The sequence below is a fragment of the Panthera onca genome, chromosome B1, assembly GCF_046562875.1.
Source record: "Panthera onca isolate mPanOnc1 chromosome B1, mPanOnc1 haplotype 2, whole genome shotgun sequence".
NCBI lineage: Eukaryota > Metazoa > Chordata > Mammalia > Carnivora > Felidae > Panthera > Panthera onca.
The window spans coordinates 73059473-73086411 of record NC_138342.1 but is presented as its reverse complement, the minus strand read 5'-3'; the positions used below and the strand labels follow the sequence as shown (position 1 = coordinate 73086411).

The window sequence follows — 26939 nt, the reverse complement described above, 5'->3', positions numbered from 1 at the left end:
TGAGCATCTTGCCCCGTGCGTCAGCTGCCACAAGCCAGGCACTGCCTCACGAGCACCTTGAACAGCCTCCAGAGTTGGGGGGCACAGCTAAGAACACACCCCTGTGATGGTTAGGCATGCGGGTATTCTTTAAGCCACACGTGTTACATGGGCTCTACATGCCAAAAGTGAACATTAAAAATATAAAGCCTGGGGCGCCTGGGTGGCTCAGTCAGTTAAGCGTCTGACTTCAGCTCAGGTCACAATCTCACAGTTCGTGGGTTCAAGCCCTGCGTTGGGCTCTGTGCTTGACAGCTCAGAGCCTGGAGCCTGCTTCAGATTCCGTGTCTCCCTCTTTCTGCCCCTCCCCCACTCACACTCTGTCAAAAATAAATATTGAATGTATATATGTGTGTGTGTGTGTGTGTGTATCACACACACATATATGTATAGCCTGAAATTTAAAAAAAAAAAAAAAAAAAAAAGGCTTTGAGTACTGCCCAGGATTCCAACAGATGTCTTCTGACCAAGAAAGACACAGAACCTCTAAAGATGGTGCGATTTAATGCCATTCTGCCAAAACTGCGGCTTACCCTGAGTAATTTAACTTTTGAAACGCTGGGTCCAAAGTAACAACATCTAGAAGGAACTGGCACGCAGCATTTCGTGATGCCTCCATTTTCTTAAGTCGTATTTTCGAGTTGCCCCTGTGAGGGACCAGGACACGATGCTGGCCTCAAGTACATCAGGCTCTGCAGCTGGTTGGCAGAGCGAGGTGGTCCTTGGAAGCCCTCCCCCTCCCATCCCCAGAGCAGATGCGTCCTGCCCTGTACGTTTGCAATGTTGGTACCGCCTGAATGGTAATTTCAGAAGGGGGACCTACGCACGGTGGGGAGAGGTGGTCCCTTTTGGTTCTAGAGTTCTTACCTCTTCTAGAAATAGATTCTGAATCTTGTAAACCAAACATATTCTAGTTATCCCTAAACTGGGTCAGCTTATCGAGGCAACACATACACACACAGGAGAACTTCACGTTCAGTAAAAGGCAAAAGGCAAAATTCCCAAATGTATGTTCAGAATCCTGGCTGGCAGGCAGACAAATGAGGTTTGGCATGAACTGGGGTTGTTGACAACTTGGTTCTCACTTGTCCCCTCCGTCAACAAGGCTTCTACCACAGGGTGGCTCCGTGTTGTGCAGCATCTGCTCAGGAACTGTGGCCCAGTGCAAAACACAAGAAAGGATGGAATCTCTCAGACCCCTTGGACCTCCATGCCTCCCTTGTGCCCGTGTATGTATAAAGCGTAGGTGATTGTGAATTCTGAAACCCATCACCTTAGAGTGATGCTGGAATTTTTCTTTAATTTCTCAAAAGCAATTCAAAGATGCTCCGAAATCCTTGTCATGCTTCTGTGGGGTAGCTTTGAGTACTCTTGGTAAGATATTTTGAGACATTGTGATTTTTCTGTCATTGTTACTTTTAAAGAAATTAAAATTACTAGACAAGATTCAGTGGAGGGGAGGGAAGGGAGAGAAAGTGTGAAGGATATACTTCCTGCTCTCTGGCAGCAGAGAGCAGTGCCTCTCAAACTTGAACGTGCATGTGAGTATCTAGGGGTCTTGTGGTACAGTAGCCCCCAGGCGGGTAGGAAAGTGCACTGACATCCTGCATTTCCAGCAGGCTTCCAGATGCTGCCATGCTGCTGGTCCAGAGATCCCACTGTAAGTAGAGGGTGTGGACTGCATCCTGGGCATTTGTGGAAATGAGCAGCTCCAAAAACCTAAAGTTAACAGAGACCAGCACAAGTGACAAGACGAGCAGAGACCAAAGACTGCTTGATGCTTAAGGCCCAGTCTGCACACTGACAGCCTAGCTTTACGATCTGGGTACATTGCCCACTCTCCATGTCTCTGTGTTTTTATCTGAAAAATGGGAATAACCATAGTAGTTAATGGGGTCATTATGGGAATTTATGTGGACGAACATAAAGTAAGCACAACAATAAATCTTCACTAAAAAATGGTGGTGGGTTATTATTATTATCAGCATTGAGACAAAGATTCTTTCTTTGCTGAACTCCAACAAGATGTTGAGATTTGTATTTCCCACACATCACTCTCCTCACCTTCTGATTCCTTGTTTGTAGTAAGTCATAAACAGAATGTACCTCCAGCACTTTAAACACAAATTCATGGGGCACCTGGGTGGCTCAGTCGCTTGAGTGTCCAAGTTCGGCTCAGGTCATGATCTTGCCGTCTGTGAGTTCAAGCCCTGTGTTGGGCTCTGTGCTGATGGTTCAGAGCCTGGAGCCTGCTTTGGATTCTGTGTCTCTCCCTCTCTGTTCCTCCCCCACTGGCTCGCTCTCTCTCTCTCTCTCTCTCTCTCAAAAATAAAGATTAAGAAAAATTTTTTAATTAAAATATAAAAATACAAATTCATGCTAACGGGGTAAGCAAGATTTTAGGGGAACACTGACCCATTCTCTTGAGGAAAATAAAATTGTGACGATATTTTCAAGAAAATTGCATCAAAACCTCTGTGTGGCTTTCTCAGAAAGATCTATGCTTGTTAAACTCCTTCCCTCACAGAGCAGGGCAAACTCCTCTGATTCTGCTCCCCAAAACACGTTGGGAGGTCCAATCCCGCTCACACACATAAAAGGAATTTACTGTCTGAGACGGCAGTTGAGACCAATGTGGGAATGCCTGAGCTCTGTGAAGGAACAGAATAACCTTTGAACTGATTCTAGGTCACTTAGTGTCCTGAAATTTCTGTCTCAGGGTGTATTTTTAAACAACTAAAACCGAAGCATACCCCAGGGAGGAGAGCTGCTTGGATTGTGGCATGCTATTTTTTAAAAATTTACGAGAGAGAGTGGGGGAGGGGCGGGGAGAGAGAAAGAGAATCCTAAGCAGGCTCTGTGTTGTCAGCACAGAGCCCGATGTGGGGCTTGATCTCAGAAACTGTGAGATCATGACCTGAGCCAAAATCAAGAGTCAGAAGCTCAACCTACTGAGCCACCCAGGCACCCCGGATTGTGGCACGCTCTTAACCAGTGTAGTAAATGTTACCAAACCCGGGGTCCCCCCCACTCCCTCACCAGCCCCAGAGGAACAAACTGAAGGTGCCACTGCTCAGTGGCATAACAGGCTTTGGGTACAAATGATTTTAGTGTCTCATTGAATAAAGCCCTGCCCCACGTTACCTCAGAAACGTAGAAACTCCAAGCAGTCTGCCAGTGATGTGAACTTGAGAGTCCTTGAGCCTGCTACACAAACATGTGAGCTCCTGAGAATGCCCAGGCATGAAGGACCATGAAACCCATTTTTAACAAGAAGCCTTTGGAAGCGACAGTCTGGTCCTGCTAGGACCATGAGCCAGTACCTGGCTGGCACTTCCTTTTCACCTTCACCTTCAATAGCTCTAGCCTCTTATGATACCATGGGGAATGGGGTTATTTCCAAATCTGCTCTTGGGCTTCCTTCTCTCCTAATCCTAAAGAAAAGGTGACCATGGAAGACTAATCTAGTTTAAGGTTTGCCTTCACTTGAGGATGTGTGTGTGTGTGTGTGTGTGTGTGTGTGTGTGTGTGTGTGTGTGTGAATTCTTAAATTTCTCAGTTCAACACCAATGGGAGCTGAATCAGTAATTACCAGAGAATGTATCCAACTCCCCTGGGATTAGGCCCAGGAAAATCCGCTTTTAAAAGATCTGAAGACCATGTGATTATGCACCCTGCCAAGCATCCAGTCACTTTTGGAAGAAAGGGGGAAAAAGAGGTCACATCTAAACTAATTTTCTCCATGCTACACATAACTCAGGAGCACATAATCCATTACTTTTGGAAGGACACAAAGCACCCAAGCTTGGATTAGCTAATCAGTGGGAAGGGCTGTTATTACTACAGATCCAAAGAGTCTGCCCACAACTGGGTAGACACCTCTGCCAGCACCTGTTCTGTTGCATGTCCTGGTTTCCAGAAGCCTGAACCCAAGCCGCCCTACCTGCATTTGAGCCAGTCTGGGTTAGCACCCCAAAGCAGAAAGTCATAGAGACCAACATTTTCCACACTCTCCACAGGGCTCTGGTCTATGAAGTTAACTAATCCTTCTTCACCAAAAGGGTTTGAAAGGCATGGTGGTAGCTTCTATGTCACTTCCAACTGAAAAACTCCCTTGATATGCACAAGAGAATTTATTTTCACCTTTTCTAAAACACGGAACGTATTCTCTTCCTCTTCTGCCTTACTACAAGCTGCTCCTCTACTCTTTGAGATCCTGATCCCCAAGATACGGCTGTAGGCAGAGCCCACAATGGCTCCTAGCAATGTGTCACAAAGGAATCTCTTAAAAATGGACAGTCACAAACCAGAAGATTCCTAACTCAAGCAACCTTACGTACTAACAAAGCTAAGGTTATCAAAGGCAACGTGGCCATCATGTTCTTCGATATTTTAGAGACTTAACAACTGGCTTAAAATCTGCTTGGTTCCATTTTTAGGAGGCAAACAAAACTAGAGACAGGCAACACTTACATTTCTTTTTAAGAAGAAATGATAAAATTACTTTTTCTCCTATGCTTGACCCTAACATAAGATATTCTGTTCACTGAGTTTCACCTCAAATCTCTTTTGGTATTCTGTTGTATGCCCTCTCTTCATTCCACCTTTATTTCTATCATCTGGTTAATTATGATTTGACTATTATATTTTATTTACTTATATTCAGTTTTATTGAGATATGATTGAACATATAACACTTTACAAGTTTGGGTATACAACATGTTGATTTGATATATGTTGTAAAATACCACCAAAGCATTAACTAATGACTCCATCATGTTACATAATTACTTCTTTTGCATAGTTTGAACATTTAAGATCTACCCTCTCAGCAACTTTTCGGTATACAATACAGTATTATTAACTAAAATTACCATGCTGTTCATTTGATCCCCAGAATCTATTCATCTTGTAACTGGAAGTTTGTACCCTTTGACCAACATCTCCCCATTTCCTCCCCCACAGTCCATGGTAACCACCATTCTACTCTCTGTTTCTATGAGTTTGGCTTTTTAGATTAAACATATAACTGATACCATATAGCATTTGTCTTCATCTGACTTATTTCACTTAGCATAATGCTATCAAGGTCCTTGCATGTTGTTGAAATAGCAGGATTTCCTTCTTTTTCATAGCTGAATAATCCATTGTATATATGTATATACACATCTTTATCCACTGACAGACACGTTTCCATATCTTGACTATTATGAATAATGCTGGAATGAACATGGGAATGCAGATATCTCTTCAAGATCCTGTTTTAATTTCCTTTGGATATATACTCTGAAATGGGATTGCCTCTGCCCATTTTTTAATCAGATTGTTTGGTATTTTTGTTATTAAGTTGTACGATTTCCTTTCTTTGGATATTAACCCCTTTACAGACATATGATTTGCAAATATTTTCTCCCATTCTGTAAGTTGCCTTTTTATTTTGTTGATGGTTTCCTTTGCTGTGCAGAAGCTTTTTAGTTTGATGTAATCACATGTACTAATTTTTGTTTTTGCTGCTAGATTTTTGATGTTATATCCAAAAAATAATTGCCAATGCCAATGTCAAGGAACTTCTTTCCTGTTTTTTTTCTAGAGGTCTTACAGTTTCAAGTTTTATGTTTGAGTGTTTAAGTCATATAGAGTTAAATTTTTATGAGTAGTGTGAGATAGGGGTCCAATTTCATTTTTCTGCATGTGGTGATCCAGTTTTCCCAACAACGTTTATTAAAGACACTAGAGTATTCTTGGCTCATTGTAAAATAGTAGCAGACTGTATATGCAAAGGTTTACTTCTGGTCTCTTGACTAGGTTCCATTGGTCTGTGTGTCTGTCTTTTATGCCAGTACCATACTATGTTAATTACTGTAGCTTTTAATATAGTTTAAAACAGGAAGTGTGATGCATCCCAATTTACTCTTCTTTATCAAGATTGCTTTGGCTATTTTGGGTCTTTTGTGGTTCAGTACAAACTTCAGGATTTTTTTTCTATTTCTGGGAAAAATGCCATTGGAAATTTGAAAGGGATTGCATTGAATCTATAGATGGCTTTGGGTAGAATGGACATTTTAACAGTATTAACTCCTGATCCATTAACATGGAATATCTTTCCATTTCTTTAGGTTTCCTTCAGTTATTTTATCACAGTTTCATAGTTTTCTTTTACCTCCTTGTTTAAATGTATTCCTAAATACTGTTTTTGATGTCATTATGAATAAGATTGTTTTATGTCTTTTTCAGGTATTTCATTGTTAGTGTATAGAAGCAACTGATTTATGTTTGTCGATTTTATATCCTATAACTTATTAATGCTAACTTTTTGTTGATGGGATCATCAGAATTTTCTACATGTAAGATCGTATCATTTGCAAACAAAGACAATCTTACTTCCTTTCGATTTAGATGCCTTTTATTCCTTTTTCCTGCCTGATTGCTCTGGCCATTGCTATATTGATTGAGTAGGATACGTGAGAATGAACACGCTTGACCTGTTCCTGATCTCAGAAGAAAAGCTTTCAATCTCTAAACCTTTCAACATTGAGTATAATGTTAACTGTAGGCTTATCATATATGGCTTTTATTATGTTGAGGTATGTTCCTTCTATTCCCAATTTGTTGACAGCTCTTATGAATTATGTCGTATTTTGTCACATCCTTTTTCTGTATCTATTGAGATGATATTATTTTTATCTTTCATTCTGTTTAATGTATCACATTTATTGGTGTGCATACATTGAACCATCCTTGCATTCCAGGTATACATCCTGCTTGATCATGGTGTACAATGATTTTAATGTGCTATTCAGTTTGCTAATATTTTCTTGAGACTTTTTGCCATAGATATTGGTCTGTAGTTTACTTTCCTTGTAGTGTCCTTATGCTTTGGGCATAGGGCAATGCTGGCCTCAAAAATGAGGTTGGTAGTGTTCCCACCTCTTCCATTTTTTAGAAGAATTTGAGAAGTATTTACATTAACTTTTCTTTAAATGTTTGGTAGAATTCACCAGTGAAACCATCTGGGCTTTTCTTATTGGGAAGTTTTTGATTACTGAGTCAATCTCCTTCCTTGTTTTTGGTCTGGTTTTGTTTTTAAGTTTGTTTATTTATTTTGAGAGAGAAACAGCACAAGTGGGGGAGGGGCAGAGAGAGGAAGAGAGAATCCCAAGCAGGCACTGCATTTTTAATGCAGAGCCCTATGCGGGGCTTGAACTCACGAAACCATGAGATCGTGAACTGAGCCAAAACCAAGAGTGGGACGCTTAACAGATTGAGCCACTCAGGCACCCCAGTTATTGGTCTGTTTTGAAATAGACATAAGTTGTATGTTTCTAAGAATTTATCAGTTTCTCCTAGGTTATCTAATTTGTTGATGTATAATTGTTCATAAAAGTCTCTTATGATCCTTTATATTTCTGTAGTAGGAGTTGTAATATCTCCTCTGTCATTTACATAGTTATTTGAGTCCTCTCTCTTTTCTCTTAGTCTAGCTAGAAATTTGTTAGTTTTATCTTTCAAATAAAGATTGAAAGATCTTTATTTGATCTTTCCAGCTCTTAACTTCACTGATCTTTTCTATAGTTTTCCTGGTCTCTATTGCATTTATTTCTGCTCTGATCTTTGTTATTTCCTTCCTTCTGCTAACTTTGGGCTTAGTTTGTTTTTTCTAGTCTCTTAAGGTATAAAGTTAGATTGTTTGAGATTCTTCCTTTTTCTCAATGTCGACATTTATTGCTATAAACTTAAAACTACTTTTGATGCATTCCACAGGTTTTGGTTTGTTGTTCCCATTGTTTGAGTCAAGATGTTTTTATTTCCCTTTTTTTTTAAGTTTATTTCTTTATTTTGAGAGAGAGTGAGCATGAGTGGGGAAGTGACAGATAGAGAATCCCAAGCAGACTACATGGTGTCAGTGTGGAGCCCAACTCAGGGATCAGTCTCACAAACCATGAGATCATGACCTGAGCCAAAATCAAGATTTGGTCACTTAACCAACTGAGCCATCCAGGAGCCCCTATTTCCTTTTTGATTTCTTCTTTAACCTATTCCTTGTCCAGCATTATGTATAATTTCCATACATCTTTTGATTTTCCAGCTTCTGCCTATTGCTGATTTCTTTTTTCAAAGCATTGTGGTTGGAAGATACTTGGTTTGATTTCTCTCTTTTTTAAATATTTTAAGACATCCTTTGTGATCTATGATCATATGATCTATCTTGGAGACTATTCCATATGCACTTGAGAAGAATGTGTATTCTGTTGTTGGATGGAATGTTCTGTATGTATTGGCCCATTTGGTCTAACGTATAGTAAAGTCCAATTTTCCTTGTTGATTTTCTGTCTGGATGATCTATCCGTGTTAAAAGTGGGATATTGGGGTGCCTGGATGGCTCAGTCAGTTGGGCGTCCGACTTCAGCTCAGGTCACGATCTCACAGCTTGTGAGTTCAAGCCCTGCATCGGGCTCTGTGCTGACAGCTCAGAGCCTGGAGCCTGCTTAGGATTCTGTATCTCCCTCTCCTGTGTCCCTCCCTTGCTTGCACTCTGTCTCTGTCTCTCTCTCTCTCTCAAAAATAAATAAAGATTAAAAATAAATAAATTAATTATTTTTAAAAAGTGGGATATTGAAGTCCCCTACCATTATTATACTGTTGTCTATTTCTCCTTTCATATCTGTTAGTATCTTCTTAATGTAATTAGGCACTCCAATGTTAGGTGCATATATAACAATGATTGTTAGATTTTTTTTTTGGTGAATTGACCTGGTCAGTATATAATGACTTTCTTTAATTCTTGTTAACATTTTTGGCTTAAAACCTATTTTGCAGAAGTATAGCTACTCCTGCTCTTTCAGTTTTCACTTATGTTAATATCTTTTTCCATCCCTTCACTTTGAGTCTGTGTGTCCTTAAAGCTGAAATGAGTCTCTTGTAAGCAACATATAGTTAGTTGGGTCTTGTTCTTGTTTGTATACTTGCTTGCTTGTTTTTTCATCCACCTAACTACTGTATATCTTTTGAGAATTCAGTACATTTACATTTAGAGTAATTATTGATAAGTAAGAACTTACTAATGCCATCTTACTATTTTCTGGCTGTTTTGAAGTTCTTCCTTTCTTCTCTCTTCCTACCTTGCTTTGTAAATTGATGATTTTTTTCAACATAGTATGCTTTGATTTCCTTTATTTTTTGTGAATCTACTGTAGGTTTTTACTCTACTGTTACTGTGAGAAATTTTCAAATTTATGTTAGAATAAATTCTTAGAAATTATCTGGTCCAATCTCTTCATTTTGTGGATGAAGATCCCAAACACCAGAAATTTAAAATAACTTGGCTATTTCCATTCAAAATTAAATGAGACAGGGGATGCCTAGGTGGCTCAGTTAAGCATCTGACTCGTGATTTCAAGTCAGCTCATGATCACACAGTTTGTGAGATCAAGCCCTGCATCTGGCTCTGCGCTAACAGTACAGAACCTGCTTTGGATTCTCTCTCTCTCACCCTCTCTGCCCCTGCCCCTGCTCACAGACTGTCTCTCTCAAAACAAATAAACATTAAAAAAAATTAAATGAGGCATTTTTTTGTCCCTCAAACTTAATAGCAAACTTATGCATGTTATTAGATATTTACTAAATAGAACTTATTATTGGAAAGCTACTGTTCCCTACCACCTTTAAAAAATTTTTATTTTATTTATTTTAATATATTTTCAAGTTAGCTAACATACAGTGTATATAGTGTGCTCTTGGTTTCAGGGGTAGCCACCTTTTTTTTTTTCTTTTTATTTAAGAGAGAGAGTGTGAGCAGCAGAGTGGCAGAGAGAGAGGGAGAGAGACAGAATCCCAAGCAGATCATGACCTTAGCCCAAATCAAGAGTTGGATACTTAACTGACTGAGCCATACATGTGCCTCACACATTTTATTATTATTATTATTATTATTATTATTATTATTAAAGTTTGTTTATTTTGAGAGAGAGAGAACACAAGCGGGGGGAGGGGGGGGCAGAGAGAGAGGGAGAGAGAGGATCCCAAGCAGGCTCTGTGCTGCCAACAGAGAGCTCCAGGTGGGGCTCAAACCCACAAACTATGAGATTATGACCTGAGCTGAAATCAAGAGCTGGACAATTAACCGACTGAGCCATCCAGGTGCCCCTCCCTGCCACCTTTAAACCATCTATTAAGTCTGGTAAAACAATACATTGTAATTGTTTTAAAAAATTTATTGAAAGGGGTGCCTGGGTAGCCAATCTATAGGTCTTCTTGGGGAAAATGTCTACTCTGTTCAGGCCCTCTGCCCATTTTTCAATTGGATCAATTTCATTTTTTGTGTTGAGTTATATAAGATCTTTATATATTTTGGATATTAACTCCTTATCAGATTATCATTTGCAAATATCTTCTCCCATTCAGTAAGTTGCCCTTTATTTCTTCATGGTTCCTTCATTGTGTAATAGCTTTTTTAGTTTGGTATAGTCCTGATAGTTTATTTTTGCTTCTCTCTCCCTTGCCTGGGGGACATTCTAGAAAAATGTTGCTAAGGCTGACGTCCAACAGATTACTGCCTGTGTATTCTTTTAGGATTTTTCTGATTTTGTGTCTCATGTTTAGGTCTTCAATCTATTTTATTTTTGTATAGGGTGTAGGTGGTCCAGTTTCATTCTTTTGCATGGAACTGTCCAATTTTCCCAACACCATTTATTAAAGAGACAGTTTTCCCCCCCCCATCGTATAGTCTTGCTTCCTTTGTTGTAGATTGTCCATATAAGCATTGGTTGTTTTTGTTTGTTTGTTTATTTTTGAGACACAGAAAGAAAGAGAGAGAATCCCAAAGAAGGCTGTGTTTTGTCAGTCCAGAGCCGGACATGGGGCTCAAACTCAAACAGTAACATCATGACCTGAGCTGAAATCAAGAGTCAGACGCTTAACCAACTGAGCCACCTAGGTGCCCCTGTTTTATTTTTTTAATGTCACAACCAACTTGAAAATAGCCCAGTGAATGCTAAATCAGGAAAACAGCAACTTAAAAATGGTAGGAGAGCTTTGGTATTTTACTTGCCCTGCTCGGGGATGGTCCTAAAGACGACAGCCTAGATTTCTAGTGTAGGACCATGATCTGTGGCTTCAGAGGGAACAGAGCTGATCTTGTTCTCAAAAAATTATGTTTAATTTTTGAGTATAGTTGACACACACTGTTAGTTTCAGGTTTATAACATAGTGATTTAATTTCTCTATACATTATGTTATATAAGCATGGGTTTATTTCTGGGCTCTTTATTCTCTTCTATTGATTAATGTGTCTATTTTTGTGATAGTGCCATACTGTTTTGATTATAATAGCTTTTTAATGTATCTTAAAGTCTAGGATTGTTATACCTTCAGCCTCATTCTTTCTCAAGATTGCTTTGGCTGTTTGGGGTCTTTTGTGGTTTCATATCAATTTGATCTAACAATTAATTTGTTCAATTAATTTGTTAATATTTTGATAGGGATTGCATAGAATCTGTAGATTGCTTTGGGGTAATACAGACATTTTAACAATTATTCCAATCTATGAGCATGGTATATATTTCCATTTGTTTTGTCATCTTCAATTTCAATGTTTTATAGTTTTCATCTCCTCAGTTAAATTTATTCCTAGGTATTTTATTCTTTTTGGTACAATTGTGAATGGGATTGTTTTCTTAATTTCTCCTTCTGATACTTGGTCACCAAGTATATAGAAACAGCAACATATTTCTGTATATTAATTTGGTATCATACAAGTTTACTGAATTCATTTATTCTAATAGTTTTTTGTCAGAGTATTTAGGGTTTTCTATAGTTAGTATCATGTCATCTGCATATACTGATAGTTTTACATCTTCCTTACCAATTTGGATGCTGTTTATTTCTTCTTCTTGTCTAGTTGCTATGGCTAGGACTTCCAGTACTATGTTGAATAAATGTGGTGAGAGTGGACATCCTTCTCATGTTCCTGGTCTTAGAGGAAAAGCTTCCAGTTTTTCACCATTGAGTATGATGTTAACTGTGGATTTGTCATATATGGCTTTATTATATTGAGGTATGTTCCCTGAAACACACTTTGTAGAGAGTTTTTACCATAAACGAATATTGAATTTTGTCAAATACTTTTTCTGCATCTGTTGAGATATAATTTTTATTATCCTTCATCTGTTAATGTATCATGTTGATTGATTTGCAGATATCTAACCATCCTTGTATCCTTGGATTAAATCCCATTTGTTTGTGATAATTGATCCACTGATTTATTTAAACATATCCTTCCCACGCCCCCCACCCCCCCAATTTTTTTGTGAGAGAGCACACACATGAACATGACAGGGGCAGAGAGAGAGGGAGAGAGGGAATCTCAAGATGCAGGTTAGAATTCACAAACTGCAAGATCATGACATGGGCCAAAGTCTGACGCTTAACTGACTAAGCCACCCAGGTCTCCTGGTGAATGATCCTTTTATGTATTATTGAATGTTGTTTGCTAAAATTTTGATTTTTGCATCTATGTTCATCAAGTAGTTTTTTGGTTTGCTTTATAGTGTCTTTAGTTTTGGTATCAGGGTAATGCTGACCTCTTAGAATGAGTTTTGAAGCTTTCTTTCCTCTTCTGGTTTTTGGAATAGTTTGAGAAGAACAGTTGTTAGCTCTTCTCTAAATGTTTGCTAGAATTCACCTATGAAGCCATCTGGTCCTGGACTTTCTGTTGTTTTTTGATTACTGATTCAATTTCATTACTAGTTGACCCATTCAGATTTTCTATTTCTTTCTGATTCAGTTTTGCAAGATTGTATCTTTCTATGAATTCATTCATTTCTTCTTAGTTGTCTACTACTTTTTCATAGTAGTCTCTTATAATCCTTTGTTTTTCTGTGGTGTCAGTTGTAATTTCTCTTTCATTTCCGATTTTATTCAAGTCCTATTTTTCTTGATGAGTCTGGCTAACAGTTTATCAGTTTTGTCTTTCCAAAGAACTAGCTCTTGGTTTTGCTGATCGCTTATATATATGTATATATATAAATGAAATAGAGGCGAAAAATAGAGGCCAAATATATAAATGAAATAGAGGCTACACACCCACACACACACACACACACACACACACACACACACTTCTGCTTTGATCTTTATTATTTCCTTCTTCCTAATATCTTTGTGCTTTGTTATTTTTCTAGTTTTTTTTGAGTGTAAGGCTGGATTGGTTGAGCTTTTCCTTATTTTTTGAGGTTTAAGATAGACCTGTATCATTATAAACTTCCCTCTTAGAACTGCTTTCACCATGTCCCAAAGTATTTGGACTGTTGTGTTTTCATTTGTTTCCATGTGCTTTTTTTAAAATTTCCTCTTTGATTTCTCTGTTGACCCTTTGGTTGTTTAGTAGCATATTGTTTCGCTTCCATGTGTTTGTGGTTTTTTCTAGTTTTTTTTTTCTTGTAACTGATTTCTAGTTTTATGCTGTTGTGATCAGAAAAGATGTTTAATAGGATTTCAGTATTATTACATTTATTGAGTTTTTTTTGTAGCCTAACGTGATTTATCTTGGAGAATGTTTCATGTGCACTTGAAAGGAATGTGCATTCTGCTGCTTTGGGGTGGAATGTTTGATATTTATCTGTTAAGTCCATCTAGTCTAATGGGTCATTCAAAGCCACTTTATTGATTTTCTGTCTGGATGATCTAGCTATTGTAAATCAGGTGTTAAAGTCCCGTAATATCATTGTATTACTGTCAATTTTCCCTTTATGTCTATTAATATTTGCCTTATGTATTTAGGGGCTCCAGTGTTGGGTGCATAATCATAACTAGTATATACTCTCTTGTTGGATTGATCCCTTTATGTAATATCCTCCTTTTTCTCTTGTTAATCTTTGTTTTAAAGTCTATCTTGTCTCAGGGGCGCCTGGGTGGCTCAGATGGTTAAGCGTCCAACTTCAGGTCAGGTCATGATCTCACGGTCCGTGAGTTCAAGCCCTGCGTCGGGCTCTGTGCTGACAGCTCAGAGCCTGGAGCCTGTTTTAGATTCTGTGTCTCCTTCTCTCTTTGACCCTCCCCCATTCATGCTCTGTCTCTCTCTGTCTCAAAAATAAATAAACGTTAAAAAAATTTTTTTATAAAAAAAAATAAAAAAATAAAGACTATCTTGTCTGATATAAATATTGCTTATCCCAGCTTTTCTTCACTTCCATTTGCATGCAGTATCTTTTTCCATCCCTTTACTTTTAGTCTGTGTCATTAAGTCTGAAGCAAGTCTTTTGTAGGTGTGTAAGCAGAATATAGGTGGGTCTTTTTTGTTTTGTTTTTTTAATCCACTCAGTTACCCTATGTTTTTTTATTGGAACATTTAGCCCATTTAATTATTGATAAGTATGTACTTATTGCCAATTTGTTAATTGTTTTCTCATTATTTTTGTAGTTCTTCTATGTTCTCTCCTTCTTCTCTTGCTCTCTTCCCTTGTGATTGATGACTTTCTTTAGTATTACACTTGGATTCTTTTCTCATTACTTTTTTGTGTATCTATCAGAGTTTGTTGGTTTGTGGTTACCATAATGTTCATATACAGTAAAACCTTGGTTTGTGAGCATAATTCATTCCAGAAACATGCTTATAATCCAAAGCACTTGTATATCAAAGTGAATTTCCCCATAAGAAATGGCAACTCAGATGATTCCTTCCATAGCCCAAAAATATTCATATAAAAATGATTACAATACTGTAATATAAAATAAGGAAGAAATTAAAAAATATAAAGAAAAATAAGTTAACCTGCACTTACTTTGGAAAACCTTGATGGCTGGTATGAGGGAGACAAGAGAGGGGAGGGTTATTATTGCAGGATGACTTTAGCCAACACTAATTGAATCTTTTTCTGCATGGGGGCCATTGTATATGCTCACACGGATGTTGACAGCAGTAAAGTATTAATAAACTCTTGTCATATACTGTATTTAATGTAACTGGTAATAAGGCAGCTGAGGAAAGGGTCTATATCTGAAGGCAGGCTGCCCTACAATGAAGCAAAGCATTCCTTGTATGGAAAAGCAAAAAACTGTCCATACGTGCTTTGAAGTGACAAAAAATACACTAGTTCCAGTTGTGGGCACCTTCCAAAGTTCTGAAAAATCTCAGATTTCTGCCAAACACTGCAGCCTGAGACCAAGCATCCAAGCATGGGAGACAATTACCCACAATCCCACAGCAAGAGAGAGAGAGAGAACCACTGGCTCGGTTGTGATCATGTGACACTCAGTGTCATGTACTACTACTGCAAGACATCGTTTGTTTTTCAAGTTAAAATTTATTACAAATGTTTGCTCGTCTTGCAGAACACTCACAGAAGTTACAACCCAAGGTTTTACTATCTATATTGATGGGCACTTAAGCAAATTCTCACAAGAACTAGATTTTTACTTTCTACCTCCACATTTTATATATGTCATATTTTATATCCTTTGTTTTGTAAATCTCTTAACTAATTTTTCAGGTATAATGGATTTTACTATTTTTGTTTTTTAACCTTCACACTAGTTTTATAAGTGCTGTATGTTTGCTTTTACTCATACATTGTTGTTTTGTTTTTGTGTGTGTGTGTGTGTGTTTTTTTTCCCCTTCACAGTTTTCTTCTAATTATGGCCTTTCCTTTTATGCTTAAAGAATCCCTTGGGGGCGCCTGGGTGGCTCAGTCGTTAAGCATCTGACTTCCGCTCAGGTTATGATCTCATGACCAAGTCCATGTTTGGTGAGCTCAAACCCCACATCAGGTGAGCATGAGCCCCACTTCAGGTGAGCTCAAGCCCTTCTTCGGGTAACACACAAGCCCCGGGTGAGCTCCACTTCTCTGTCACTTGTGGGATTCTCTCTGCCCCTCGCTCACTTGCACTTCTATCTCAATAAATAAATACATTAAATTAAAAAAAAAATCTTTTGAACATTTCTAGTAAGACTGGTTAGTGGTAATGAACTCCTTTATCTTATGTATGTGTGGAAAGCTTGTGATTATGAATGATCACCTTGTCAGGTAGAGTATTCTTGGTTGTAGGTTTTTTCCTTTCAGCACTTTGAACAGATCATACCACTCTCTTGTTTGCAGTTTTCACTGAAAATCAGCTGATAGCCTTATGGAGTTTCCTTTGTATGTAATTAGTTGTTTCTCTCTTGCTGCTTTTAAGATTTTGTCTTTATCTTTAATCTTTGACATTTTAATTATTATATGTCGTGGTGTGGATCTCCTTGGGTTCATTTTGTTTGGGGTTCTCTGTGTTTCCTGGACCTAGATATCTATTTCCTTCCCAAGATTAGAGAAGTTTTCAGCTATTAAAGTTTTCTCCTTTTTCTCTCTCTTCTCCTGGGACTTTCTAGAATATGCATGTTACTATACTTCACACTCTGATAGAGATCCCTTAACCTAGCTAGCCTCATTTCCTTTTCTGTTTTCTTTTTGATGTTCAGCTTGCATGCTTTCCATTACCCTTTCAGATTGCTGATCCATTCTTTGTGTCCTCTAATCTACTGTTGATTCCCTCCAGAGTATTTTTCACACAATTATTCTTCAACTGTGATTGGTTCTCTTGTATAATTTTCATCTCTTTGTTGAAGGTCTCACAATTCATGTACACTTTTCTGAAGGCCGATAAGCATCTTTATGACCATTAGTTTGAACACCATATCAGATAGGTTACTTATCTCCATTTTATTTCTTTTTCTGAAGGTTTGTCTTGTTCTTTCATTTAGAGCATATCCCTCTGTTTCCTCATTTTGTTTGACTTTCTGTGTTTATATGAATCAGGCAGAACAGCAACTTCTCTAAGACCTGAAGGAATGGCTTTGTGTATGGTCATCCCATGTAGATTACACATGCCTTTTGACTTTGGTTAGCCAGCTAGAGCGGTAGCAGGTACAGACTAGAGTCCCTGGGCCACTCAGCACTGGGGCAGTCCTGATGGGATGGCGAGAACTGGAGTGGGCACAGGTTGAAGGGGTCCCAGGGTACTCTGCACAGGGTGTGCCCAAAGCCAAAGTGGGTAAAGCTTGTGCAAAGGGGTCAAGGGTATTCCATACTGGGAGTACCTAGGTGTGGTAAGTGGAGCTGAGGTGTGCCATGCTGGGAGGTCTTGGGGTACTCCTTCCCCAGGGTTCTGGCAAGACAACTTGAGCCAAAATAGGTGAAGGCCTGGGGTATTCTGGGATACTTTGCACCTTGGTGAGACCGCCATAGTTCTATGGTGGGTGTTGTCCAGGGGTGTCCCAGTATATGCCATACTGGGGCCACCTTGTGCAGTCTCCTTTAGGGGATGGCCTGGCCCTACTTCTATGTGCACTATCAAGGTGGAGGGAGAATGTAAACAATGGTACTCACCTGCCTCTTAGACTCCAGAGTATTCTGCAGCTCCCCCACTGTTTGGTAGAGCTCTAAGGCTCATTCGTTCATATTGTAGTTGCTCATTAAACCGTGGTGTTTTTTCCCGATGCACCAGGGTAGCCAGGGCTGGTGTGGTCTGGGGCTCAGGACTTGCTGAGGGCAGTGGGGTGGTTAGGGCATCCAGACACTGCTCTTTCCTGTGCTGGTGGAGGAGAGGCCATAAACAGTGGCACTTGCCAGCTTCTCCAACATCCCATGGTTTGGTGGAGGGTTAGTTCCTTTATATTCTAATTGCCCATTTAAGCCACAGCTTTTTCCTGTGCCCCAGGACAGACAAATCGACTCACAGTCCCTAGTACTGTCCTTCCTGCTGCAATTCACAGCATTGGGAGTAGGGTTCTTGTTATCTCTATAGATAGGTATAGGCTTGGTGTGTCCATACAGGCAGTGAGTTCAGGGTCTTCCTGAGCTGCCATCTTGGACTATCCCTCCATGCATTTTTTTTTTTTAATATGGTTTCCATACAACACCCAGTGCTCATCCCAACAGGTGACCTCCTCAATGCCCATCACCCAACCCCCTCCCTCCCACCCCCCATCAACCCTCAGTTCTCAGTTTTTAAGAGTCTCTTATGGTTTGGCTCCTTCCCTCTCTGTTTTTTTTTTTCCCTTCCCCTCCCCCATGGTCTTCTGTTAAGACAGATACCATATGTTTTCACTCTTATGTGGATCCTGAGAAACTTAACAGAAGTCCATGCACTCTTCTACTTCCACTGCTGCCACTCTCACTGCTTTCAGAGTGGCAAGGACTGACTCCTCCTCCACATGCACCCTCCCCATCCACAGTTTTCTTCTTAAAACCAGGCTCAAGTCCTATCACTGCCCCCTACCCCACCCCAAAGTTCTGAACATTTTGACAAATCCTGCTTGGCTACCAACTCAAGTTCCGATGTTTAGCCTGGTTCCTCAGCACGAAAGCTACTTTCTTTCTCCTCAGTCTTATTTACCATTATTCTATTTCCTCTGATGCTCTCTTCAAATTGTTCCTGGCCCTTCCCTAAATATGCTCCCATGTTCAAGCCTTTGCTAAGGGCTTCTCCTCCATGCAAAATGCCTTTTCACTCATCACAACCTTCAGAAGTCCCATCCATTCATAAGGCTACTTGCTTCCCTGATCCTGGGTACTGCCCCTGCTTTCTTTCCCATTCCCCTAGTGCTTGCTTTTACTTTCTTATGACTGGAACCAAATCCAACCTTGTATTATTTGAGTAGATAACTCTTCTATTGAAAGCAAGCTACTCGTTCTGCAAATACAATAAAAAATAGTTTTAAGTTAAAACACCAAATTTATTGCATAATATTGAACTATATGCACACACATAGAAAATAAACATTTCATATAACTGTATATCTTTTTTATTCTTGTATTATAAAGACTGAAAAAACTACCAATTTAGCCATTGAAATAACTTTTAAAACCAAAAAAAAAAAAAAAAAGCAAAATCTACATCCTTCATTGAGATTTGATACTGTATCACGGTTCATAAATACTTCATTTTATATAAATAAGTCTTTCCTCTAGTGACTAAGAATTTAAAATTAGGCTGACATGGATTCTTTGATCATGTAGAATTTTCTTATCCCATGATGAAGAAGATTGAGCATGTCATTATTTTTGATACATATATTTTCTTTAAACACAATCCCCCCTGAAATCCCACTGTAAACAAACATTTCAAATGCAATAAACAAAAGATCCATAATATAGAATGTCCTTAAGTGTTAGCAATTAGGGAAAAGGAAAAAAAATAGAAATTTTGCAATTTAAATAGAAATTAAAAAAATAGACTGCATGCATCCACTAGAAGGAGAGGAAGGGAGCATTAAGTCAGATAACAACAATGGGATGAAGTAAGAGCAAAAGGGAAGGAGAGGAAGAAAAGAGAAAGTGGTAGAAGGTATAAATTGATAAGGAAAGAGGACAAGAAATTTATTATTTCTACTTTCCTTAGAGAAGCAACTTGCTCCAGAAGCGAGATAACCGAAGGGGTGGGGGGGGTGGTCTATCACCTCACCTTATTGTCGAAGGTACTTGGCTGAACAACAAAACAAAATTTGGCTCAGCGGCAACGCTAAGCTGCTCTACACATCTTTAAGTAGGTCCAGGCAGAGCCAGGGGGAGATTGCTAGTCCCTCAATAACTTCTTGTAAAGCAAGATGTGTTCATAAAGGCTCCCACAAATTCTCAAGAGTTCAGCCAAAGTAATGGACCCAGATCCAGCTTCCTGGAATTGGGAATTTCTGAAGTAGTCCTTTCCCCTTTAGTCCTTACAGTAGGGCTGCAACAAGCCAGGAGCATTTCCAAGTCTGCAGAGAAAGGAGACGTTCCGCACGTGCAGGTGAGAAAGGACACATTAGTCAAAATCATTCTTGCAGAGGAATGAGAAGAGAGGACAGGAAGCACTGTGAGGAAATATCAGGGCTGAGAGAGACATCTGGGAAGTAAGAGTTTAAAATTCCACTGCCATTGTATCCAGCAGAGTGCAACATACTCACAAGTGCAAGGAACACTACTAGGTAATTTGGTTTAAAGACAAAAATGCCTCCCATATTAAGAGCCAATTTTTCACCCCATCCCTAACCCCTGATTTTTCAAAAGGGTTGCTTACTGCTCACAAGCCCAGAAACACATCTACTGGGTTCAGGATTCAAAAGTCCCAACTCACTTATACAATAAAAAAATAGAACTCCCTCCCCATGGTTTTCTGTATGGGCCTCAATGTGGACACCAAGGAAGGGAGGGAAATCTGGGGCAAGCTGGGGAGCCTCAAGCCAAACTGAACCCCTCATAGTTGTCAAGGGCCTGGGTCAGCCGTGCACTCAGGATCTCTTTGCTGCTGTATTTGGGGAGATCAAGAAGATTGTAGCAAGTGTGGGCCACAGGCAAGTACTCCTCCCCGCTGGCTGTGGACTGGATGACGATCTGCAGGCTTGCCATGCCATAGATGGGGATCCGATCACTGCCCGTCAGGAACACTGAGGAGAAAGGGACCCGGCATTACCAGCTGCGCAACAAGGAGCTGCTCTCCGCAGAAAGGAGAGGAAGGTGTGACACCGTGTGGATCGCCTGAGAAGTACACCTTCATGTGCCAACATGGATGGCATTCATATTGATACATGCTTGTTCTTATAAAGCAAAAGAGACTGCCTTTCAAATCCTGTTTTTTGGTTGTATATGGATAAAAATTCTGTTTTTCACTGGCTAATTTCAGACCCTGATTATATACTGATACAAATAATCCATCCAATTGAAAGATGCTCAAAAATGCCCTCAAATAAAAGATGGCCTCAATCAAATGTATGTCCTCATAAATGTTATGAGCCTTCACAGAATCCAAGAGGAAAGGAATTGCTGATATAGGAAAAGAAGAGCTTACCTTAGGGGAAACAAGGAAGAAGACTACAACCTATGTGACCTCAAGGTCTCCTCTTACCAAGTGTCTAGTGCATATAACCCTCCTTAGCTAATGAACATCCATTTGGGATCTGTTTGCTCCTTTCCCTATTTTTTTAAAACAGAAGAGCTGACACTGATACTCTGTTAGACATCTCACTCTTGTAACACTGTGACTTGGCAAAAACAAAACAAAACAAACAAAAAAACAACGCAGCTGTCTTTCTCTGTTTTCTGGCACTACATAATCTCAGAGTTAATTGCTGGAAATTACTAGAAACAAATCACTGGTTAAGGAGCACTTTCAACTAACCTATTACCTGAGGCTATGATATGTAAACATTCTTGCCAAAATCTGTAGAGTTACTAAAAATTTCCACAAGTCTAATGATCTCGGAAGAGAAAAATGTCTTTTAAGGAAATCTCCATGACCACGAGCAGGCTCCTCTTGGTTGTTATAGCCCTATGAGCTCCCTTGATACACTTTAACCTATTTGACTTATATGCCACTGATTCCCAAGAGCCAATGTAACTAGGCAGAGGGGAAGCAGGGCTTTTTTTTTTTTTTTTTTTTTTTTTTGGTTTTTTGATTTTGAGTTGTATAAGTTCTTTATATATTTTATTTTATTTTTTTTATTTATTTTTTATTTTTTTAATATATGAAATTTACTGTCAAATTGGTTTCCATACAACACCCAGTGCTCATCCCAAAAGGTGCCCTCCTCAATACCCATCACCCACCCTGCCCTCCCTCCCACCCCCCATCAACCCTCAGTTTGTTCTCAGTTTTTTAACAGTCTCTTAAGGCAGGGCTTTTTTTAAGCATTCTTGTGTGAGCCCAACTTCCTCCATCCTTACTCCATGGAAGCACAAGAATGTGGAGGTAAATCCTGCATTAATATTAATATATGCTCATTCTTATAAAGCAAAAGGGACTACCTTTCAAATCCTATTGTTTTGTTTTATATGGATAAAAATTTTATACTATTCACCGGCTAATTTCTGGTCCAATTATATACAGTCACAAAGATTTCAACTATTTTTAAAAGGCTGAATTTGGGGACACCCGGGTGGCTCATTCAGTTAAGCATCCGACTCTTGATTTCAGCTCAGGTTATGATCCCAGGGTCGTGGGATCAAGCCTGCATTGGGCTCTGCACTGAGAGTGGAGCTTGCCTGAGATTCTCCTCCCCCCGCCTCCCTCCCCCCTCACCGCCCCTCTGCCCCATTCGTTCTCCTTCTCTCTCAAATAATATAAAATAGAATAGAATGGCTGAATTTGTTCACCTAAACTCGGCTTCATTCTCCTTTCCAGATATTACCCTTCTTAAATGCCACCCAGCCAGTGATCAAGGACTATATATTATAGGCTTCCATGTACGTGTAATGTCCAAAACAGGCACACCCACAGAGCCAGAAAGTAGACTGGTGGCAGTGGGAAGGAGGTGCTGTGAGAGGTTGGGAAGAAATGCGGATTGATTAAAGAGTTCGAGGTTTCTTAAGATGATGAACATGTTCTAAAAATTATTGATAGTTTCAAAATTCTGCGAATATACTAAAAACCACTGAATTATACACTTTAATTGGGTGAGTTGTATGCTTTGTGAATTATATATCTCAATAAAACTATTAAAAACCATATCTCCCCAGTTATATCTGCAGCAGGCACTGTAAAATCTTCAAAAGTCTAGAGAGATAAGGGAAGTTAATCAGATTCCATCAAAATAATATTTAAAGGTATCACATATAAAATAACTAATATTTTTAGAGCAATGGAAAAATCAATGAAATGTTTTTCTTCCTTGATTCAACACATCCTGTTAGGCAACAAATACTGATTTAACAAGCTGTGTTTGCCTGAGATACCATTAAGACAAGAAGTGTAGATTATTTCCCTTATTTACTCTTCTCCATTTAAAAGAGTTGACCTTAACCTATGGAGTACATCATCCTACACCATATGCAACACTGAAGTGTGGACAAACACCAGATTAACATTACTGATACTTACAGAGAAACTTCTTCTTCTTTTCCAATGGAAATTCATGAAATGTTTCCCAAAATAGTTTCACAGTGGGATGTGTGGCTGAGTAATCACCCTTGTAGATGGCAGTCTGCCCAAAAAAGACAAAAAGAAAAAAAAAAAAACCTATCTTAAAGGAGAGGACATACATTTGTGTACCATTTGCAGTTGAGACTAAGAAAGAACCCCTGAGATACAGGAAGCCTCTGATTCCTACTCAACCACAGAACACTTGGAAGACCATGCTCTGGGCACAGCTACCTAGGCCACTGCTGCTTCCTTGGAGGTAAAGACAGTGCCGTTTGTGCTCACCTCTTCTAGTTCTTCCCAGTTGTAGTTGCTGTTTCCCACCATCATAGCCCTTAGTTCTGAAGGCTGGAAGAGCTCGAGCACCTTGCCACCACACACTTTTAGGAAGCCACTGGAGAAGGCTGTGTACCATTCGTGAACTGAGATTTGGAAGACATAATTCACATAAGCATCCACGAATTCCTGCCTGCCAGAAGACCAAAGAAATAGAATACATTTAGCCCAAAGTCTTATAGAGTTTATCAAGTTCACCTTCTAACACAGAGGTTGAGAGAGATTAAAAGTGGAATTTCATCAAATTCTCACACCATGAGGCATCCGTAGGTTACTGCCCAGCCCTAGGATCCCACTAGAGTTTCAGGTGATCGGGGAGCAGGGAAGCCAGGTAGGCAGGGGAGGAAGCAAGGCAGGTAGAGCTGTACCACTGACTTTATTTTACCTGAGGAGCTCCAGGTTTCATCTTGCTTATTAGGGTCCTACTTAAAATTTAGTTTGAAAAAAGGAAAGACTCTCTGCTTAAAAAAAAGTCTAAAATAATGACTGTAGGCTTCTTCCTTTCTCTTCAGAAATGAGTAAAGTTAAACCATCTGATATTTGCATCCTCACCTATTCTAAAAGGTAATTTCTGGAAAGGACTGTCTTATACAATGGGTTCCATCTGACTAATAATCAGTCAAATGCAAATCAAGACACTAACTTCCTGCAACTCTGGTTCACAGCAAGTTGGCTTCCTGGGCTGCAATTGTAGATAAGGGGTTGGTTTTCTAAGCAGGTTTTTGCAGGTTGCAGGTCAGAGTTCTATTTTCATACATGGTCTGTGCCGTCATCTGTGTGCATTCAGTGTCTCACTAGTGGGAATGTGAACTGTGAATTGAGACATAAACATCTAGGAGAAAAACTTACCAATATCTAGAGAAGTTGAAAACGTAAATACCTTTTGACTGAGCTACCCCTACTACCAGGTGGGTGGCTGAGAGAGACTCTCATGTGAGTGCACAAGTACACAGATGTTCACTGCACCATCTTCTTATAATACACAGAATTGTAAGACACAAAACTAAATATCCACTAATATGAGAGTGGACAAAAAAAGATGGTATGGTCATATGACAGAAACCATTTAAGCACGGCACTCTAATGGAATTAACTATACCCGTATTTATCAAAATGAACGGAATCTCAAGAACAATGTTTAAGTGAAACCCAAGTTTTTGAATGTTAAGTACAATATGATAGCATTTACTAAGTTTTTTAACGTTTACAACAATACTATCTATAAGAGTCAGAGGCTCTGCCACTTACAGCCTGTGACCCATGGGTAAGTTATTTAATCTCTTTATGCCTCAATTCCTTCATCTGTAAAATGGGAAAAGTAAGAGTATAAAACTCATGGGACTGTTATAAAAATTAAATGAGTTAATCCATGAAGAGTTCTTACAACCAAGGCTGCTTTATAAATATTAGCAATTACTACTGCTGGTGGGAATACAAACTGGTACAGCCACTCTGGAAAACAGTATGGAGGTTCCTCAAAAAATTAAAAATAGACCCAGCAACTGCACTACTAGGTATTTATTCAAGAGATACAGATGTGCTGTTTTGAAGGGGCACATGCACACCAATGTTTACAGCAGCGCTATCAACAACAGCCAAAGTATGGAAAGAGACCAAATGTCCATCAACAGATGAGTGGATAAAGAAGATATGGTGTGTGTGTGTGTGTGTGTGTGTGTGTATATACACACACACACACACAATGGAGTATTGCTCAGCAGTCAAAAGGAATGAAATCTCGTCATTCGCAACTACATGGATGGAAGTAGAAGGTATTATGCTAAGCAAAATTAGTCATAGAAAGACAAATATCATATGACTTCATTCATATGAGGATTTTAAGACACGGAATAGATGAACATAGGGGAAGGGAAGCAAAAATAATATAAAAACAGGAAGAGGGCAAAACATAAAAGGCTCTTATATATGGAGAACAAACAGAGGGTTCCTGGAGGGCTTGTGGGAGGGGGGATGGGCTAAATGGGTAAGGGGCATTAAGGAATCTACTCCTGAAATCACTGTTGCAATACACGCTAACTTGGGTGTAAATTAAGTAAATTAAGCAAATTAAGCAAATAAATTTAAAAAAAATCCTCAATTTACTATAAATATTAGCAATTATTATATGGCTTATGGCTTTAAAATTCTGTTTATGAGTATGAAATTATATATATGGTATATATAAGAAATGTGGTATGATTTTTTAAAAATAAAACCATTAGGGGTGCCTGGGTGGCTCAGTCAGTTAAGCATCCAACTTTGGCTCAGGTCATGATCTCACGGTTTGTGGATTTGAGCCCTGCGTCGGGCTCTGTGCTGACAGCTCAGAACCTGGAGCCTGCTTCAGATTCCATCTCCCTGCCCCTCCCCTGCTCGCTGTCTCTCTCAAATATAAAAAATAAAACACCAAAAAAATTTAAGAAAAAATAAAATAAAATCATTAATGGAAAAAGATTTTGGTCTTAACATACCCATATATAAAAACATGAAAGAAAATGTATCAAATTCCTAAGTGTTTTGTCTGTATAAGAAAAGAAGATGTGAAAGAGAGGAAAGGGATCAAGAAGATGTACGGGAGTCTCACTGGCATCAGTCATTGTTTTATTACAAAATCTGAAGCACATACTCTGTTTACTCTGGTTCGTGGACACAAAGATGTTCGTCATCTTAGTCTTTGTACTTTTCTATATTTTAACTTTTTTCTAAAAATTAAAAAAAATCTGACCTTATAAAGACAGATACTTTCTACTTCTCCTTCACTGTGGGATACCACTTCATAACACTACACTGAAACATCCTGCATTTCCTCCAAGCAAACACATCTTACACAATCACCATCTACACCCATAACTAACCAACAGACAGTATAATACAGTGGATAAGTGAGGCAGACAGGGATTCAAATATATGCTCTGCCGTGTATCTGCTAACTACTAAGCCTCTCTTTTCTCATCTTTAAAATGGGTTAAATGTTCAGTTTTTAAAATAAAAGCCATTAAACTAGAAAGATTATTGTACATCTTAACCACAGATGCTAAAAGTTTCTCACAGGCATCCAATGCACAACTTACCTAAAACCCACCCATTAGATAAAACTAAAGAGGATTTTCCTGGTACAACTGCCTATGAGAAGCACCATCAATGGGATTTTTTCTTATAGACGATTATGGTTAATTTTAGGTGTCAACTTGACTCGGCTATGGTACCCAGTTGTTTAGTTCAACATCAGTCAAGATGTTGCTGTGAAGGTATTTTTTAGATAGGATTAACATCAGAGACTTTGAGTAAAGCAGATCAGTCTCCATAAAGTGGGAAGCCCTCATCCAGTCAGCTGAAGGCCTTAAAAGACTGCGGTCTTCCACACCCTCCAAAGAAGAAGGAATCTGGCTGCCAGACGGCCTTCTGACTCAAGACTGCAGCATCCACTCCCGTCAGAATGGTCAGCCTGCCAGCCTGCCCTGCAGATTTCCAACTTGCCAGCCTCATAATTGTGTGACAGATTCCTGAGGATCAGTATCTCTTTTTGTCTTTCTATATATATATGTATGTATACACATCCATATATGTTCCCTTTGAGCTGGGGTATCAGTTTTTTCCTGCCTACAAACTCTAACAGAAGCATCAGTGCTTCCTGGATTTCAAGTCTGCCGGCCTTTGGACTATAACTACAACCATTGGCTCTCCTGGATCTGCAGGTTGCT

At 39.1% G+C, this 26939-nt stretch overlaps 2 protein-coding genes across 4 annotated transcripts in view; one reads left to right on the top strand and one right to left on the bottom strand.

Annotated features, from left to right (window-relative positions):
* The window catches only part of FAM13A (family with sequence similarity 13 member A), a 368680-nt gene extending 356627 nt beyond the window's left edge, over positions 1-12053 (top strand). The window contains exon 24 of the mRNA XM_078445913.2: positions 11936-12053. Coding sequence (XP_078302039.2) covers positions 11936-11948 — 13 coding nt within the window. The 3' untranslated portion in view covers positions 11949-12053. The remainder of the gene's footprint in view (positions 1-11935) is intronic.
* A 4444-nt stretch (positions 12054-16497) lies between these two features.
* HERC3 (HECT and RLD domain containing E3 ubiquitin protein ligase 3) overlaps positions 16498-26939 on the bottom strand; it is a 114043-nt gene continuing 103601 nt past the window's right edge. For all 3 annotated transcript variants that reach the window (XM_060654647.3, XM_060654645.3, XM_060654646.3), the window contains 3 exons: positions 23188-23371; positions 22864-22966; positions 16498-20434 (listed from right to left, as the gene is read on the bottom strand). In XM_060654647.3, coding sequence (XP_060510630.1) covers positions 20226-20434; positions 22864-22966; positions 23188-23371 — 496 coding nt within the window. In that variant the 3' untranslated portion in view covers positions 16498-20225. The remainder of the gene's footprint in view (positions 20435-22863; positions 22967-23187; positions 23372-26939) is intronic.